Genomic DNA, 20,365 nt, shown 5'->3' with positions numbered 1-20,365 from the left:
AGGATGTGTGCAATCATTGAATGAGTAATACATATCAATGTTTTGTCTTTCTCTATTATTTGTAATTTTTTTTTTCATTGATTTACTAAAATGGGGCAGTCAATATATGGAGTTTCTTTTTGTATATTATAAATTGGTTCTGTATTATATTGTAATTACATTCTATTGCTTTAAGTTAATTTTTGTGTCATTTTAACTTATCAATTATATTTTAAATTTCGTAAGCTATGTGGTACATGTTAATGTTTTTCTTAAACTAACCAATAAAAGGGTAGATGATTTTCATAATTTGGTATCAATATATAACGTAAGTTTAGTATAGTTGGATCTTTCTTCTAAAGTGCCAAAGTTTATTCAAGTTAAAATTATGAAATAATTGAATGTTATCTCCAGGTAATACTGTGTCCAATGAGTTTAAGTGTCTAACAAAGTTGAGTATATTTTTTTCTCTCAACATCATAGTTATAGAAGTCATGCAATATTGAAATAGCAATTGTCTTATGAAGAAGTTGTGCAGGACAATATTAGAAGCTTAATACTTCTAATTTTTGTCGATTTGAATGTACAACCTAGGGAAAGATATGATCCAAAGATTACAAACAAGAAGGTAAGCTCCAAGAGAGCCGCCAAAGATGAATAGAAGACTCTAGGGTTGAGAATCGACTGGTCCAGACCGGATAAACCAACTAGGGCGGCCAAAAATGGTTGGTCCGGGAGGACCAAATTCATTCGGTCCAATCCGCGGTCTAGGGATTTTTCACCCCGGACCGTACCGAATGAAAAATTAAAAAAATTATATATATTATTTCTATAAATAATTGTATAAATTATATATATATATCACAATATTGCATAAGTATTATATTCTTTAATGTATAATTATAATATATATTATTAGTATATATTAATATATTAACATATTATAAGAGTTATAGTATAAATTATAGTATATGTATAAATTTATTATAGTATTAGTATAGTTGACTTAATATATTAGTATTAAATCACTATAACTACATAGAGTATTATTTAATATAGTATTACCAATTTATCACTAACATATAGTATATTAGTAATACTACTAGTATAGTTATTAGTTATAGTATTTTTACTAAGTCTATAACTATATATATTTAGATCAATGTATTATTATATTTTTTAATGTATAACTATAATATATAGTATTAATATATATTAATAATTGTACACTTTATTATGTAATTCTCATTTAATAAGTCATCTAATTTTAATTTAGTATTTTAAATATTTTTTTATTAATCGATTTAAAAAAAAATGTTGGACTGACCGGACCGGACCGATAGCTACTAGTTTGGTCCAGTCCGAGAAAATGATGGACTGAAAATTTCAATCCATCACGTAGATCGGATCGGACGAGACCGTGCTCCTCCCTAGATGACTCTTGATGCCTTTTAATGCTATCACATCAACAACAAAACGTTTAATATGCCAATAAGAACTCCAACAGTTTCAATGTGTGCAAAATATGAAAACTTAGATAGATATTATCCATTGCTATCTCAATAAAAAGTTGATATAGTTAAAATGAATACAATTCTCATTTGAACTTTTAGCAGTTGCAACACAGTCTGAGACGACAGATGGTTCGACAGAACCTTGAATTTTGGCTTTAGAAATTTTGATGCTAGTCCACTATCAACACCAAAATCATTGAACCTTGAAGTGGAAACAAAAAATTGATTTAATGCCAAGTTTAATAATTTTGTACTAAGCATTTATATATACATTACAAGATGGAACAATATGTACACCTTGGACACCAGCTAGTAATTTATAGCTAAATACTACTGCTATCTAGTCAAGTGATTAAATCTAATATGTCATTTTCCTGAGTTTTCATCAACAAAATTCTCTCAGTTCGTTTTTGCATTTCTCATACTTTGTGTTATGGCCACCACCAACGAATTCGCTTCAGTTACCACTTTTTGGAATGAGAGAAATAGTTATTTCTAGCTCATGGGCCTGGTTCATGCTATGATTCAATTTGAAGCTCGTGCTGGTTTGAAACGTCGGTATGGTGCTCGTACGTATGTACATAACAATAAATAATAAAAAAATATAGAAAATATAAATAAAAAATGAGACATAAATTTACCTGGATTAACACAAAAACAAATTTATTATAAAAAACTATTTTACAGATTCAAAATCTCTCGTACACGGTTCACCTTTTATCTAGAGAAAATAATAATATTCTTAAAGTCTTTCGTCACAAAGTCGAAGAAGATCTTTCCTCCATTTTCCACGTCATCAGATCCCCTTTTATTGGGATTATTGAGATTGGTGAGAAATGATAGGCCTGGCGTCCCTTCCTCTGTGCCTTTCCTTATCTGTTTCTTCTTTGATGAAATTTTGTGGTGGAGTAGAGCCGGTGAAGTAAATAATAATAAATAGCATAATAATTACTCTTAAGGTCACTTTTTTTGAACACTTGGCTGAAATAGAGACGAATCTACGGACCGAAGAAGGACAATGAGGACAAACAATCAGATTCGAAAAGAACAGTCGGATTGGAAGCGTTGAACTTTTCTTTGGTTGAAACCGTCTTCTTTATAATCTCATTCCTATCGCCTTTTTTTAATTTTTTTAATTATTACCAAAAACGAAATCGCGTTGACATGACAATAATTATCATAAAAGAAAAAACGCGGCCGATCCTTTTACGTACGTTAACTTGGTGATTCAACCAACGTGATCGTAACGACATGGTATGAATGAATCATAATAATAAATAAAGATTAAGGTTGATAATCAAACTATTTTTGGATTGAAATTCTTACTATATTTTAACCTAAATGTTGTATATAATTTGAAGATAAAAATAATACTAGCTATAATCTTAAAAGTGTTTTCCACGTTTTCTCTCTTAAAAAAAGATAGGATCTCATATGAAAAAGTTGATTTTTTTTTTTTTTTTATATCGTCTCAAATATTTTATATTTTTTTAAAAATAATATTAAAAACAGTTTTAGAGTATATAAATAATATTTATTTATTTTAAAAAGAAGTGAGATTTATCATTAACGAATTAATTTTTTCATATAAATTTTATATTTATCTATTTTTTAAAATAAGTACGTAAGATTTGTATTTTTTAAAACAAAAAATATATATTTTTTTAAAAGAGTGCGAATTTATCAACTAAAATTGTATAAATAAATTTTTTTAAAAAAATATGCATTAGTTGAATAAAATATAATTAAAAATTAAAAAAATTGAATTACTGATTATATTTTATATAAAAATTTATAAAAATCAAAATAATTGTACGAATGAAATGGAAAGAATTACGATCAACTCTAGGTACCGGTACCTTACTTGCTATAATGTTTATCTCTAGATTCTAACGAGAGGAAAAAAGGACCGACCGGACGTGTAAAAGGAAAAGAATTGCGTCGTGCATGTGTGTCTGAGTTTGTGTTGAGCCCCAGCGAGAGAGTACGATGTTTGATGTAATTGTTAATGGACATATGTTAAAACGCCTATGTTTGGTTGGTTGGATTCTCAGTCACCGCTTTCCGTTAATACCGCGTGCCTTTTTCTTCTTCTGTTTTGGGTTTCTTCTTGTTGACCCTCTCTCTCCCTCCCTCTCTCTCGCTCCGGCTGCTCTTTGAATTAGATCCAACTTCCTCGTTTCAGGAGTTCTTATCCTTCTTTATTTAGTTTTTTCTTTCTTCATTTATGCTCATTTCTCTATACTAAATCCCAAATGAGAATGAGCCTTTTTTCTTTAAACTAATAAAAGGGAGGTGGAGAGGAGATCAACTATACTGTACACGCCTTTCAACCTCTAATCTTAGGCATTCTCAAGGTACCCTTTTGCCTTCTTTTCTTAATTCTTTCCTTTTGGATTCTCTGTTTTCCTGTTTTTGAAAAAAATAAAAAATAAAATAATAATAATAATAATAATTTCAACTACATGCTTGGTTTTCACATCCTTTCATTCCCATTACTGTCCACTTATTAACTTTCTTTTAAAATTTATTCTCTATTTTTTACCGAAATAAATTTTCTTATTCTTTAATTAGAAAATCAGTTTTGCCTCAATTTTCCCCCTTTTTTGGGGTACCAGAATTCGTTCTTTTCAGTTTTGCATGGGATGAAATTTGCAAGTTATTGCAGCATTTTATGAAGCCTTTTACTTCAATGTCATTTTTCGTGTGTATGCCTCCGTTGGTTCAGAAAGTGAGAACATAACTGTTTTTTGTTGATGGAGCTCTACGATTTTGTATATATTGTAGCCAACTCTCTATCTAAAGTATCGAATTTTATTGGTGTACTAGGGTTTACAATTTTGTAGCTAATGGAACAGTTCAATTTGGTAGCAGAATCTCATATAACAGAGGTTAGGTTTCTTATTCCGTCTATTAAATTTTATCCATTTATCCTACATATCTGTTTTGCATCTTTCATGATCATCAGGTTTTAATTTTTTCTTCTGTTCACACCTTTTATCATCTGTCTTATAATTAACTGTTCACACATAGGAAATCTGATCATTGTTTATATCCATAGCAAATTTGCTGAGGGTTTCATAAAGATATTGTTGTTGGATGAAATATATTTTTCGCATAATTGCATGCAGTGATCAAATTGTGGATTATGAGAACATGATATGTTATCATCCATACCTTCTCTAAAACTTTGGTTACATTTTTGGTGATAAACCGACCTGCTTGTATATTTGGTGAGTCTGAAATTTTCATATAGGAGGTAAGAAGTGAAGGTGAAGTGTTTTTTCCATGGTTATCTAAGAGTCTTGAATTGTAAAAGGCATGCGTCAAATAAATTAATCTAAAAATATGATAGATATCTTAAATTAGGTTCAATACTGAAGATAAAATATTGTTAATGAAGCCTGCGCAGTTGATCAACCTAATTCATTCACAGAATGAATCCATGAGTAGTTTCTTAGTTCCAAACAAAGTGGGAAGATGTAAAGGGAAAAAATTTATATTTAATTTAGTGGATGGAAATTAGGAAAACTTGTTAGTTTTAGGATGTAGCGATATATATGAATAGGAGATACTGGATTACAGTTCTTGAGAATCTAAGACAAGTATCAACTTACTGTTGTAAAGTTACCTAATTGGATTATAGTTCTTGATTAATTTGGACAAGGAAACTTATTAAATAAGGATAGAAAAAGGCTACTGTATCATGTGGTGATAAGTTGAAAATTGGTTCATTTTTACTCTTAGTTGTATGACTTTGGATCAATGAATTCTTTTCTACCACTTCCACCACTTTCAAATCATTTATAACTTTACTCTCACACATTTTATAATACTACTGTCCACTTTTATACGTGTTGTATCTGTTGTGCCATTTCTGACTTTTTTGTTTCTTATTCTACCACCTGGTTTTATTTATGTGCTTTAAATCCTGATGTGAATCTATAACACAGTTTTCATTGCTGAATATATCATTGTATTTTCTTGAATTTAATTGCCCATGCACTTAGGTATTCTTATAGAAGAGGTTTTGTAGGATTATAAACACACCCAAAAGAGTGAAAATTCCCTTGACAGAAGATTTGTGTTGGCTATGTAGCTCCGTCATTGTAACTTTTGTGCTATTAAACTAAAACAATAAGGAGTGTGTGGTTGTGCCATTAAATGGTATCAGTCTTTTGTTCTCCAGGGGATTCAAATAATACTATCGTTTCATGGAAGAAGCCATTTTTGGAAGCTCTCAATTTTTTTCTTTTTTTCCCTTTTAATATGGTTGATGAAATTGGAATCTTTGTTCTTGAAATATTAGATTAGCCTTATCAAGAATAAAATTGTTGAGCGGCCAATCACGTAATTCGGAAAACACATTCAATCTGAAATGCTTTCTGAAGCATCTAAACGCGCTGACAATGGGTTATTTAAATGCTTTCTTCTCTTGCTGTTTCATGATGCTTACATAAGTGAGATAATCTTTGGTATGTTTCAGATATCAGCTAGATGGGATCCAGTTGAGGCACAAAGGCCTATCATTGATGAAGCACCTGTATTTTATCCAACTATTGAGGTATTCTCCTGTCTAGAATAGAGATCTGACGTGGTACATTTTTATGCTGGAACTTCATAATTAGTTTGGCTTGGGTTGTAGCATTATCTGTTTCTTTACATGCAACTCTATGTTTGTTAGGAGTTTGAGGATACACTTGGTTACATAGCAAAAATTCGCACAAAGGCAGAATCATATGGCATATGTAGGATTGTCCCTCCATCTTCGTGGATTCCACCCTGCCCTCTTAAAGAGAAAGATATATGGGAATGTGAAAAATTTTCTACACGTATTCAGCAAGTTGACTTGCTTCAGAATAGGGAACCAATGAGAAAGAAAAGCAGAGACCGCAAGCGAAAACGAAGGAAGCACTCAAGAATGGGAAGAAGCCAGAGACATACCAATTCTGGATCAGAAGCTAATGATGAGAAGTTCGGATTTCATTCAGGATCGGACTTCACACTCGCAGATTTCAAGAGATATGCTGATTGTTTCAAGGAGTGCTACTTTGGGGTAAAGGACGCTAAAGAGGATTTACACTCTGGTGAAATTCAACAAAAAAAGAGATGGGACCACTCTGTGGAGGATATTGAAGGTGAATACTGGCGGATAGTAGAGCAACCAACAGATGAGGTTGAGGTATGGTTGGAGTGTTCTTATAGCTTTGTGTCTTTTTTATTTCATGTTTGTATGTATATTGATGCAAATGGTGTATATTTTGATTTTGTCATGTTGCAGGTATGCTATGGGGCTGACTTGGAAACTGGTGCATTTGGAAGTGGGTTTCCAAAAGCATCATCCGGATTAACCAAAAGTGACTCATATCGGTATGTGATGTCAGGTTGGAATCTGAATAACTTACCACGCCTTCCAGGTTCAGTACTATCTTTTGAAGGAAGTGATATCTCGGGAGTTCTAATGCCATGGCTTTATGTTGGGATGTGCTTTTCTTCTTTCTGTTGGGTAGGTCAATGGAACTACTTATAAAACCTCTGCATGAATAAATGAATTGAATATATAAAAGCTAATGACGATGCTGAAAAATTTTTAACATGTGTACTTGCTTACTGATGTCCTATTATGTTAAAATACTTTGGGTTGTTTAGTATATGCAAAAAACACTAAAGTGGAAGTATGCTTTCTGTATTCAGCCAAGTATCAGATGAATATGATATCATTGAATTGTCCACACGACCTATGAACTCAAATCATATTTTGTGTAATTTTTCTTCTCATCAGAATTGAACCTTGTTTCTTTCTTCATTTGATTTGGGACAGCATGTTGAGGACCATCACCTCTATTCATTAAACTATCTACACTGGGGTGATCCAAAGATATGGTATGGAGTACCTGGAAGCCATGCTTCCACCTTGGAAGATGCAATGAGAAAGCATTTACCTGATTTATTTGAAGAACAGCCAAATTTACTCAATGAACTGGTAAGATAGTATCTTTTGTGGTTTCTTAGTTGTTATTGGACCAAAAGTAGTTCTTGGATTTATTTCTGTATAAATGCATGTTTAGTTAGGAAATAATTATACATGGTGTACTTTCTAGTTGATTTTCTCTATATCTTGTTATCCATTTATATTTATAATAGATGAATGATGATAGCAATTTTGCAACTCAGCTATTGCACATAAAGTATATGGTACACATTTTAAGTTGTGAAGAAAGGTCAAGACGTTTGTAAGCGAGCAAAGTGGTCTTACAAGACAAATGCTACACTTCTTTGCTCAACCAGTATCCGGTATGCTAGAAAAGATAGGAATAAGAGCCCCTAGATTCTATCCATAGAAAATGATGTGTAGTGTAATGAAATTCTTCTACCCGTGACTTCTTTGTTGAGTTAATCTTATAGGACCTATACCTCTTTTTTTTCTCTTTCCTGGCTTATTTGTTGTCATTTGACTGTCCATCTCCAATAAATGTAAGTCAGTCTGAAGCATTCCCCTATCACACATCTAACTTGATCCCACAAGGGCATGAGGGCTTCCACATGCTATCTGTCTCTCCTTTGCTTAAGTTTTACGATTGTGCATTAAGATTATAACTTTTGTCTTGGGACAGGTCACTCAGTTATCTCCTTCAGTTCTAAAATCTGACAGTATACCGGTATATCGAGCTGTCCAGCGATCTGGTGAATTCGTTCTCACCTTTCCAAGGGCATACCACTCTGGATTTAATTGTGGGTTCAATTGTGCGGAGGCGGTGAATGTGGCCCCAGTTGATTGGTTAGTACATGGCCAGAATGCAGTGGAGATATATAGCGAGCAGTGTCGCAAGACATCAATTTCCCATGACAAATTGTTGTTAGGGTCTGCTTTGGAAGCCATACAGGCCCTTTGGGAACTACACATTTTTGGAAAGGAAACTCCAAGAAATTTGAGATGGCAAGGTCTTTGTGGGAAAAATGGGGTACTGACCAATGCAGTTAAGGTGAATTACTGCTCTCTCTCTCTCTCTCTCTCTCTCTCTCTCTCACACACACACACACACACACACACACACACACATTTATATCCAGAACTTCATGCACAATTTAGAGAATTTACCACCTTTTTTTTCAATCATTGCTTCCATTGACAGACAAGGGTACAGATGGAGAAGGAAAGACTAGATAATCTTCCCAGACGTTTGAAGCTGAAAAAAATGGAAAGAGACTTTGATGTGAAGAAAGAGAGAGAATGTTCATCTTGCTTCTATGACTTACACCTATCTGCTACCGGCTGCAGGTGCTCCCCTGACCAATTCTCCTGTCTGAAACATGCAAACAATTTTTGTTCATGTGAAATAGACAGTAGATTTGTTCTTCTGCGTTATACAATGAATGAGTTAAACACACTGGTTGACGCATTGGAAGGAGTGGTGGATTCAGTAAAAGCATGGGCATCAGACACTTCGACACTTGCCTCTGCTAATGAGGTTGTTTGTGTAGCTAAGGTAGATAATGATGGTGACACATATGGAACCAACTCTCATGATCAAAGGGAAAGCTCATCCCTTTTCCTGGAAACTGGGGAGAAGTTGAACATAAATGTGCCTTGCACTTCATCTGGTCATGTTTCTTCGGAAGTTATTCAGCCAGAGTCCCAGCATGGATCATTTAGTTATAGCACGCCTCACTTCAGTATAGATAGTCATAATGCTATCATAAATGACGAAGCTGTGGCCATGAACAGTGAGAGTAATGTAGGGCATGGTTTTTCTATTGATTTGAATCTTGATGTCATGCTTGATGTATATCAAAGTGGGTTGCTACATACATCTGATAGCTTTAATAGGAAGGCTATCACAAATGTCGAGGAGGTATCTGTGTCAAACTGTAAACAAGAAAATGCTCATAGTTCAGATACAGCAAGAGGACCAGATCTAATGCAACATGATAGTGACCGTAATTTATTGGTTTCACATGTACTTTTAAACGGAGACTATCCTTCAAGTTCGAGACATGTTGGGCATCCTTCTTCAATTATTGGAAACAAGTTGTTTGGGGTTGATCTTTTGTCTCTACATCCACATTCTAAACTGCCATCCAACAGCTCGTTGAAAATTGGAATTATGGGTTGTCATCCGATGCAAAAGTTGTACCCTTGTATTGAGCCTATTAATCTTGGGACACTTATGTTTGGAAGGCTTTGGTGCAGTAAGCAGGCCATATTTCCAAAAGGTATGCTGGAGATATTTGCTGGATCTTGTAAGAAACCTTTTATTGATCCTTTCTATTTGTTAAATTAATTGAAGGATGATTCCTTTGACTTGTTCTCACTTTTGGTTAACTTGTGCAGGATATAGATGCCGTGTTAAGTTTTTTAATGTGCTCAATCCGACAAAAAATTGTAGTTACATATCAGAAGTCCTTGATGCTGGTCTACTTGGGCCTCTGTTTAAGGTGGATATTTTATCCTTGTTATGCTGTTTACAAATTTTTTATTTCTGTTTTGGGGTTTTAGTACGATGGAGAGTCAACATGGGTGCTACCTGTTTGGGTTGATGTATTTTAAAGCTTTTTACAAAGATGTTATAGTCCGTCCTCCCTCTTAATCTCTTTTCTCTGTACATGGCACCAAATGTGGGCAGGTTCATGTGTCTTTGAAGTCAGAGCTCCCATCATAAGCTCAGAACAGTTATTTTGACCATTGTTATAGCTTACCTTGTACCTAGGTTGATATTTGAGGCAGTTCTAAGGATGACACATCTGGATGGATGTGGTACAGTTGTAGTTAGATTGGTTTGTTTCTTTCAGCATCTTTACTCCTATTGTCACAATTAGATTGACAATCCAATGACTTGAGTCTGAATGTGACAATGGACCGGCCTGTCTGCAAATGTGACCACAATTTTAGATTTGAAAGAGCCGTGCTTTTCTGTACACATTTAGATGGTGTAAGAAGAATGACTGTCTTTTCTATCACTAATCACAAAATTTACTGGAACACAATATAGTAATGAATTAAAGTCTGTTACAAAATAAATAAATGTTTGTAACTTATTGTATTTCTCTTTTATGGTTATATATTTTACCTCTCACTGTTGACTGAAATTCCAGGTTACTTTAGAAGAATTTCCAAATGAGACTTTCACAGATGTCTCAGCAGAGAAATGCTGGGATATGGTGCTCCAGAGACTAAACCAGGAAATTATTAGACAGAGCAGCCTAGGGGAACAGGGAGTAACCTCTTTGCAACCTTTGCAGAATATTAATGGGCTTGAAATGTTTGGATTTCTCTCTCCACATATAATTCAGGTAAAGTACTTTCCCGCATCCTTTATTTTTTATAAGAAGAATTTATTAACCCATGTAATTAGGCCTTACCCAGATACACAGGAAGTACACAAGAGTAGCCTGAGTAGGCCTGTGCATCCGGATCCAGATCCGGCTTTTTAAAAGCGGGCAGATATCTGCCCGGGTAAACTGGATTGAAACCCAGGCAGATATCTGGATTTGGACCCAGATATCCAGTTTCAAACCGGATATCTGGATTTTATGCTCTCTCTCTCTCTCTCTCTCTCTCTCTCTCTCTCTCATTTTAAACCAAACTAAAAAGTAGAAAGGAAAGGACAAAAAAATAAAATCCAGATCTGCTTTTTTCTGCACGATAATCTCATATACCTTTTGAGGACTTTATTTGTCAATGATGTTCCTTCATGTTCCTTCGAATCTCATCAACATCAATATCGGCCGTACAAAGCATTGATTTCCACTCCTCGTCATGGACAAAAGCTAGGATGTATTTGTCGTCTCTTTCTCCAAATCGGGGCTTCTGGAAAGGAACAGAGGCTCACCTCTGAACTTCTCGTCTCCATACATGCACTTCTTTAGTTCTCCTGTGAATAGATCAACTTTGGCAAAACCAGATACTTTCGGCCATGGCTCTGCAAGGGCTAAACACGCGAACTGGCTTTTCCTCCCGAGCATGTTCCTGTTCACCATTTCGGCCTCTAAGTTTACTTGTTCAGAATCGGATAAAATGGGACGGCGCTTGGACTTTCCAGTCTTCAATTCAAGGTGAATTTCAGAGATATGAAAGAGAGTTGTCTGTCGAAAATCTTCAGAGTCTTCCTCTTCAGCCCCAGCAGCAGTTTCCCAACCACATTCACGTGCCCGAGTCCGTAGTACTCATGGTGCTGGTGGCCGGTCTCATAAGAGTTTTTGTAGGAGAGTTGAGGGAAGAGGGCTCTGAGAGTAAAGTTTAGGTTTTAAAAGAAACCGGTTAAGGATATCTGGTTTAACAACTGGATCCATAACCAGGTCCGGGTGGGTATAAGATTCTTCTACCTGCCTGGATTGACCCGGATTTCCGGGTTTCGGACCGGACCGGAAAAAAAAATCCGGCCCGGTTCTACACCCCTACACAAGAGATGAACCTAATTACAAGCTAAGCATCGGGGAAAATAGCATAAAAGTCATTAAAACTAATCCCATTAACTACAATAGCCGAAGCCCAAAGTAGCATTATATGAAAGAAGTCCCTGAACCCTCCCATCGAACTTTCCTGCAACCTTTTTTTTTTGTGGATACAAACTTTCCCTCATCCTTTTTTTTTTTCTTTTTGATAAGTAATAATTTTATTGAAGAAGTAGGCATAAGCCCAAGTACACAGGATGTATACAAAGGATAAACCTACAACTTCCAGAGAACAAAAAAGAAAACAACCCAGAAAACTAAAACAGGTTCAGAAAATTATCCACCATTACATAAACTTTCGCCCAAAAACCCAAAGTACCCAAGAAAAAAACCCTAAGATCTTCCAAAGTGCGTTCTTTATCTTCAAAACATCTCCTATTTCTTTCTATCCATAAGCACCACATGATACAAGGAGGAATCATCTTCCAAACAGACACTGCCTTCTTACAGCCCTTCAAACCCTTCCACCCTACCATTAAATCCACCACATCTTTGGGCATCACCCAATGCAAACCTGTCCAGCTCAGAACCTCATCCCACAAGAATCTAGACACTTCACAATGAAGGAAAAGATGATTTACATATTCTCCATCCTTTTTGCACATGACACACCAATCAGAAATAAACAGTCCTCTCCTTCTAAGATTATCAGTTGTCAAAACTTTGCCCAAAGAAGCCACCCAACAGAAAAAAGCAACCTTGGGAGGAACTTTCACTTTCCAAATACTTTTCCATGGGAAAATACAACTACCATGATTTGACATAACTCTATAGTAAGAAGAAACTGAAAACTTAGCATTTCCAGCAGAAGACCATGCAATACTATCCTCCCTTTCAGTCACCAACTTTATGCTGTAAAGTTTAACCAACAAAGGCTGAACTTCATCCACTTCCCAATCATTAATATCCCTTTTGAAAATAACATTCCAAACATCCTTATTATTGCTGCAGCAGTAAGAATCAAAAACAGCAGCATTTTGATCCCTTGCAATTCTGTACAGGGCAGGAAATTCCAGCTTAAGAGCGGCATCCCCACAACACAAATCATGCCAAAAGAGGATTCTTTTTCCATTTCCCACCTTCAATCTAAAATTATTAGAGAAAAAATCCCATCCTTTTCTAATAAATTTCCACAAACTCACCCCATATGCTCCACTAGAGGCTTTTGAACACCAACCTCCCCTCAAACTTCCATACCTTACATCTATCACATTTTTCCATAGGGCTTCACTTTCCAAATGATATCTCCAAAGCCATTTGCCTGGTAAAGCTTTATTAAAGACCTTCAAATCTTTAATCCCCAAACCACCACCATCCAATGGTTGACAAACTTTCTTCCAACTAACCAAGTGAAACTTCTTTTCCTCACCAACACCACCCCATAAGAAATTCCGAAATAAACTCCCAATTCTCTTTCAACCCTTGCAGGAAGAGGAAAAAGAGAGAGGAAATATGTAGGCAGGTTAGACAAAGAACTTTTAATAAGAGTTAATCTTCCCCCCTTAGACAAATAAATCCTCTTCCAACCCGCTAACCTCCTTTCAATTTTCTCAATCACCCCATCCCAAATGTCCACTGCTTTAAAAGAAGTCCCCAAAGGAAGCCCGAGATATCTCAAAGGCAATGAAGAGATCCTACACCCCAATAAATTTGCCAAATCTGATAAGTTCTGAACAACACCCACAGGAACAATTTCAGATTTTGATAAATTAACTTTTAACCCCGAAAAAGCTTCAAAACACAGTAACAGATCTCTTAAAGCACGTAAATTATCAGAATCAGGCTCACTAAAAATCAGGGTATCATCAGCAAATAATAAATGAGAAATCTTCAGATTATTCCTATTCTCATTACCCACCACAAAACTAGACAGAAAATTACCCTCCACGGCCTTGTCAATCATTCTACTAAAAGCGTCCATGATCATAACGAAGAGAAAGGGGGAAATGGGATCGCCTTGCCTCAAACCACGAGAACTACAAAAGAAACCAGCCAGTTCTCCATTCACCAAAATAGAAAATTTAGGAGTCGAAACACAGAACTTTATCCACGAACACCATTTAACTCCAAAACCATATCTCCTCAACAAATATTCAAGAAAATCCCAGCTTACATGATCATAAGCCTTTTCCATATCCAGCTTGACAAGAATACCAGCCTTCTCCATTTTAAGTCTGCTTTCCAAACACTCATTAGCAATTAAAACAGAATCTAAAATCTGTCTTCCTCTCACAAAAGCATTTTGAGATTGTAAAATTATCCTCTCCATCACCCTACTTAAACGATTAGCCAACACCTTAGAAACAATTTTATAAACACCATTCACCAAACTGATAGGTCTAAAATCTCTTATCTCCACAGCCCCAGCCTTTTTCGGAATTAGAGCAATGAAAGTCGCATTTAAACTCTTCTCAAACCTCATAAAGGAGTGAAACTCCGCAAACACCTTCATGACATCATCTCTAACAACATCCCAGCACTCTTGAAAAAAAGCCAAAGAGAACCCATCTGAACCCGGAGCCTTATCTTTTTCCATACCTTTTACCACATCCAGGACTTCATCTTCTTCAAACTCTCTTTCCAGCCACACAGCATCAGCCTGCTCTATAGAATTAAAAACAAGGCTATCCAGTTTTGGTCTCCACAAAAAATTTTCTGAAAACAACTTCTCATAATAATTCACAATATGGACCTTAATATCTTCTTGATCCAAAAACAACCTGTCGCCTTCACGAAGAACCTCAATTGCATTATATCTTCTATGAGAATTCGCCAATTGATGAAAAAACTTGATACACCTGTCGACTTCCTTCAGCCATAACGCCCTTGATTTTTGCCTCGATGATATCTCATCCATTAAAGCTAAATTTTCCAGATCTGAAACCACCCCTAGTTTTCTGGATCTATCCTCTTCCGAAGACAACCCTTGCACCTCCTTCTCTTCCAAAATACACAATTCCTCCATTAGCCGCTTCCTTTTTGTATCCAACAACCCAAATTCCTCCTTATTCCATTTCTTTAAATCATTCTTTAAAGATTTTAACTTACTAGCCAAAACAAAACTAGGAGTGCCTGAAAAAAGTAGGAATTCCACCAACATCTAACTTTATCCTCAAAACCTTCAACCTTTAACCACATGTTAAACTTGAAATAACTTCTTCTACTCACAGATCCGCCACAATTCAACAAAATGGGCAAATGATCTGAACAAAGTCTCTGCAAAACTTTCTGCTTCAAACCAGAAAAATGGGCCTCCCAAGAAGGCGAAACCAGAAACCTGTCCAACCTTGAAAAAGATCTGCCATTAGACCAAGAAAAGTCACCTTCCACCAGAGGTAAATCAATCAGATTTAAATCAAAAATTAAGTCTGAGAAGGAAGCCATAGCACTTGAAAAATGTGAAACCCCCGACCTCTCACTAGGAAACCTAGTAAGATTAAAATCCCCTCCAAAACACCAAGGTAAATTCCACCAACTGTAAACACCCGACATTTCATCCCATAATTGGTATCTTCTACAATCCACATTAGGGCCATATATTCGGGCAAAAGCCCACTCAAACCCATCCTCAATGTTCTTAAAATGACACGCCACCAAGAATTCTCCCACAAAGTGATCCAACATCTCCACCACCCTCCTATTCCACAAAATAATGATACCACCCGAAGCCCCATTAGAAACCAGCTCTACCCAACCCACACTACTACAATTCCACAAACTCTGAACTATGGCTTGATTCACAAATTTCAACTTGGTTTCTTGGAGACAAATAACATCAGCCTTCCACTGATGCAACCAATTTTTCACCCTAAGCCGTTTCCTATAATCATTTAAACCCCTAACATTCCAAGAAATAATAATAGGCTTCATTACAAACCATGACAGCCCTTTCCTTACCTTTATCCCTCCATCCACTCCCATCCCTGGACTTATAATTAATAGAGCACTCCAAACTTTTAAGCTCCCTCTCTTTCTTTGCAGCAGACTTGGCCAAAGCAGGTTGACCCGCTTCTATAGCAATCAAAAGAGCTCTGAATTGTTCTTCAAATCCTTCACAAGAAATACCCACACAATCTAATCTCTTCCACCTTTCTCAAAACCAGAAGAATTACAAGGCCATTCTAATTCTGGATTAAAAAAACTCAACAGAACAGGATTTAATTCCTCATCAGATTCTACAAGCTCCCCTGACTCACAAGAAGCAGAGTCATAACCTCTCCCCACCACCATTAGTAAACCAGAAATATTAAAATAAGTATTGGGAACCTCTTCCACATCAGTATCACTTCCTTCAATCCCTATACCATTCTCCTCAATAACCTTAGCCCATGCAACACAATTCAAAGAGTCCGCAGGCTCAACAACCAACTCAGAACTCAACCCCAAAAGCTTCACCGAAGACACACCCACCTCCTTTCCATCCTTCTCAAGCATACACAACGTCGGAGTACTACTAGCAGGCCCCCCCACCTCCTTCAACCCCTTATGAGAAGACAGACTGAAACAAAGTCATCTCCAAACCAGGTTGGACCTTCAAAAGCTCCAAATCAGAATGGAACCCCTCTGTACTGTTCATATCTGAAAAACGCGTCTCCTGAATATTTCCCATTGAATCACCCTCCACCAGCGACCTTATCTGTGAAGATGGGCCAGTACTTTGCACAGTACACTCCACCGAAACCGAAGGAAGACACCCAGAGCCATTCGGGCAATAACCATCTATAGATCCCCCTCCTTTATCACAACTCCCGGCCTCAGAACTTATCACCTGAACAGTCCCCGACAGTTCACACCTCGCCGGCGATCTTGTGCGTAAAGCTGAGCCATGCCTCTGAATAGGGGAAGCCACCGAAGTTAAGGGAAGAGACCCAGAAACCATCGGACACTCGCAACCTTTAGGATCTCCTTCATTAACACTGTTCACTGCCACATAACTTGACGCCTGAACATTCCTCAACTGACCGCACCCCTCCGGCGACCTTCTCTGTGAAGGTGGGCTAGGCCCTTGACCCGCAATGTCCGAGAAGTGAAACCCAGAAGCTACCGGGCGAATCGCAAGGCTCAACTGATTTGGGCCTCTTAACGGTCCAACTACACTACAACCACCAAACTTAGCAGGCAAAAGCCCACCCGGCCCATTACCCCTTTTTAACAATATACCCAAACCTTCATCAACAGCTAAAAGCAAACTTCCAATTTTATCCTTCCAATTCATTAATTCGGCATGAATATGCCAGAGAGACCCCTCGACTTCCCCAACTTTCTTTCTCATCTCGGAACTCCAACCATCACCCTCGTCTGCAAGAAGTCAACGACTGTTCTTCTCCTTCAAGCCACCTCTTCCAGTCGAATCTACCATAGCACTCCTTTTTTTATTTTTATCACCTGTTGCAAGATTCTTAACAGCAGCTAAATAAGGAGCTTCTCTAGGACGATAGACCTTCACGTCTCCAAGAGGACCTCTGTTTTGTTGAACAGAAACAGAGGATCTGGAGCCAACAATCTCACGCGACTTCTTCACAAAACTAGACCAGCCATAACCATTTCTCCCTTCAGGAATGACAATAATACCATTCCCCTTACCTTCTCCCACTTCTAACAACTTAATGAATCTTCCATAAGAATTACGAGAAAGTTGGATTACAAATACTCTACTACCCTCCCTTCTGGTCTGACTCCATTTCCTGAAAAGCCCAGACAATCCGCAATCACCTTCGCAGTCCAGACCACCGCATCTCCACTAAGGTTAAGAACCTTAGTGAATTTCCTACACTTTTCCACTATACTATAAAGATTTCCCCGCTTCCTTCTAAACTCAAAACATTTTGCTTCAACCCCATAACTACACTCCATCGACACCACCACCTAACTCCCAACAAAGAACCAAAGAACACAGGAGCAAAAGAAAAGAAAAGATAACAGACAGAGAATAAAAAAGATTACCGAAAATTCCCGGCGAGAAGCGCCGGAAATATGCACAAAGAGGTCATGAGAGATAGAGAGGAGTCACGAGAGAGAGAGAAACAAAGGGTTTTCAGTTAACATCTTTCCCTCATCCTTAATTGCATTCATATCTTATTTTGTTTATAATCTCTAATCCCTACACCAATTGGGTTGACAACAGGACAAATATATTTCCTTTTATTTTTTATTTTTTTCACAAAGGCTAGATAAAGAGAATTTATTTTGCGAATTAATTGGACTAGGTATTCTTATCCATCCCACAAGCTTGCCTTTTCACTCCATTTATTTCTAAACTCAAATCATATGCAACTTCAGTCAAGCAGTTGAATCAAGTCCAATACTCTTCCATTGTCCCAAAGATTCCTGAAGTTAGTAATGATGACCTAACACAACAATGCCTTTATTGTATTTGTATTTCCTCCCAAATTAGGTTTTGGTAAAAGGTCAACGTTTTCTGCTTCCTCCTTTTCTGGTTATTACTTTCTGTATTACATATGATAATTGTTTTTTGGCTTGTTTAAGACCGACTCTTGCAAACATGAATATCTTTCTATGACACATTTGCAAATGTATGCACCATGTGATTATATATAGATAAATATATATTTATTTATTTATTTGCCCACATGTGCATGTGCCTGCAGTCGCATATACTATTTCCTCTTGATGTGCCATGCATCTGATGTAGTTAAACATTAACTTATGAATTCTGTGTTCTGGTTCTGACTAAATTGCCCGCCCTCAGGCTATAGAGGCTCTTGATCCCAATCATCAATGCGTGGAGTACTGGAATCACAGATGCATGGTGCCTGTGCCTTTGGGCAGCAATGGTACTGATGCTTATAAGTACTCATTGGCATCGAGTTGCTTTCTAGCAGACACAAAGGAAAAGGATTTTAGTATCAATTTGACCAAACAGGACCAGAATAATCCATCTGAAGGACATGGCCATCGTCTAATTGATGATGAGTTACAGTTAGGACTATGAAGACTTTTTAAAGAATGCGAGCTCGCAAGAGTAGTGCAGAATTGTGCGTAGGGAATTCTGCAGTGAGTCCATGGATTGCCGAATGGAGTGGCATTCACACCATTGATAGAGGAGATCCAGAAATTCTGTAGATAAAATAAAGAAGAGAAATAGGCCCCATCATTCTTTTTGGCTCAAGGTAGCTTCTTACTCCATTTAACCATTTTCTTTCAATGATCCATAAAAGGGAAGTGAAAACCCCGGGCGTGAGTTGTGCACAAATATATGCATGTGTTCTTCATTCATGACCTTGATTTAGATGATTCAGAAGTTGTCAAAGGATCAGTCATTCAATTTAGAAAATTTTACCAAGCTTTGTAAAATACATATCCATTTTACAGTTGATGCAGATCTTGATACGGTTTAGGTTTAAGTATCTTATTGTATAGGGATTGTTATACAGTAAAATTGCATTTTAGAAGGCCATGTTTGGTACGTGAGATGAGTATTATCAAAACTTCTTATAATTTTCTTTCCAAACATTAATCAAACACAAAACATTTTTCAATTTTAATTTTTCAGTCCTTTTATCTAATCGTTACCAAATTATTACCATTTTCTCAAATTTTCAAACAAAACACAAAAAACAATACCAACTTTTTCAAATTTTAAAATAAAAATAATATTAAAAATTTATATTCGAACAATTTTTTAACTTTATAATATTTTTATTAATTTTTTCTTTCTATTTTCTCAAAAGCTAATAAAATATCATAATTTAAACTATTATCATCAAATTTTATTACCCATGCATGGCAATGAGGTGAAATGGCAACACATTTAATTTCGTTGTGGAAGTATAAAACGATTAACGAGTCTTTTATGTGCCCAGAAACTCTCTGCGGTAGGGGGATTGAAAGATATTTCGATGAAGGGTTAGACCTCTACAAGAGATATCATAAAACTGAAAACAAAATGTTATTTTGGATTGACAAATCACCCGTGTATGATATATTTATATTCTTGATATTCCTTTCAATAAGACTATTTCTTTTCTTCTTTTTTTTCCTTGTTTTTTTTTTTTTTTTGATAAGTGAATTCTTATAATTCCAAATAGCACGATAGCCTCCGAAGGGAAGTCCATAATCTTTCCCTTTCTTGTTGTAGTCCACTGTTTTGTTTTCTCTTACACGAGTGTGTGAATAGTGCTAGGGTTTCATTTACAACTCTCTCTCTCTCTCTCTCTCTCTCTCTCTCTCTCTCTCTCTATATATATATATATATATTATATCAATGGCCGAGAGTTGACATGTCAAAATTTCTTTGAATTTTGATAGTTATTAGTCTTTAGGACCAACCACAATCTTAGGCTGTGTTTGGTAAGTTTTAGATTACTTCATCACTATTTACAAACAGTTTATTTCTTTTTCACTACAATTCACAAATAATTTGAGATCATCTCACTATCTAAATATAGCCTTAATCTAAA

At 36.3% G+C, this 20,365-nt stretch overlaps 1 protein-coding gene across 1 annotated transcript; it reads left to right on the top strand.

The window, feature by feature from the left end:
• Positions 1–3,378: 3,378 nt before the first annotated feature.
• On the top strand, positions 3,379–19,371 carry LOC122276313 (lysine-specific demethylase JMJ18-like). Its single transcript, XM_043085933.1, has 11 exons — positions 3,379–3,850; positions 4,323–4,384; positions 5,980–6,057; positions 6,178–6,675; positions 6,775–6,999; positions 7,315–7,476; positions 8,108–8,476; positions 8,627–9,707; positions 9,826–9,929; positions 10,587–10,784; positions 18,655–19,371. The coding sequence occupies exons 2-11, from the start codon at positions 4,343–4,345 to the stop codon at positions 18,895–18,897; spliced, it is 3,000 nt and encodes a 999-aa protein (XP_042941867.1). The 5' UTR covers positions 3,379–3,850; positions 4,323–4,342; the 3' UTR covers positions 18,898–19,371.
• The last annotated feature ends 994 nt before the right edge of the window (positions 19,372–20,365 follow it).

This window comes from Carya illinoinensis, chromosome 9, assembly GCF_018687715.1.
Source record: "Carya illinoinensis cultivar Pawnee chromosome 9, C.illinoinensisPawnee_v1, whole genome shotgun sequence".
Lineage (NCBI taxonomy): Eukaryota > Viridiplantae > Streptophyta > Magnoliopsida > Fagales > Juglandaceae > Carya > Carya illinoinensis.
The sequence above is the reverse complement of the archived record's forward strand: the minus strand, read 5'-3'. Positions and strand labels throughout refer to the sequence as shown.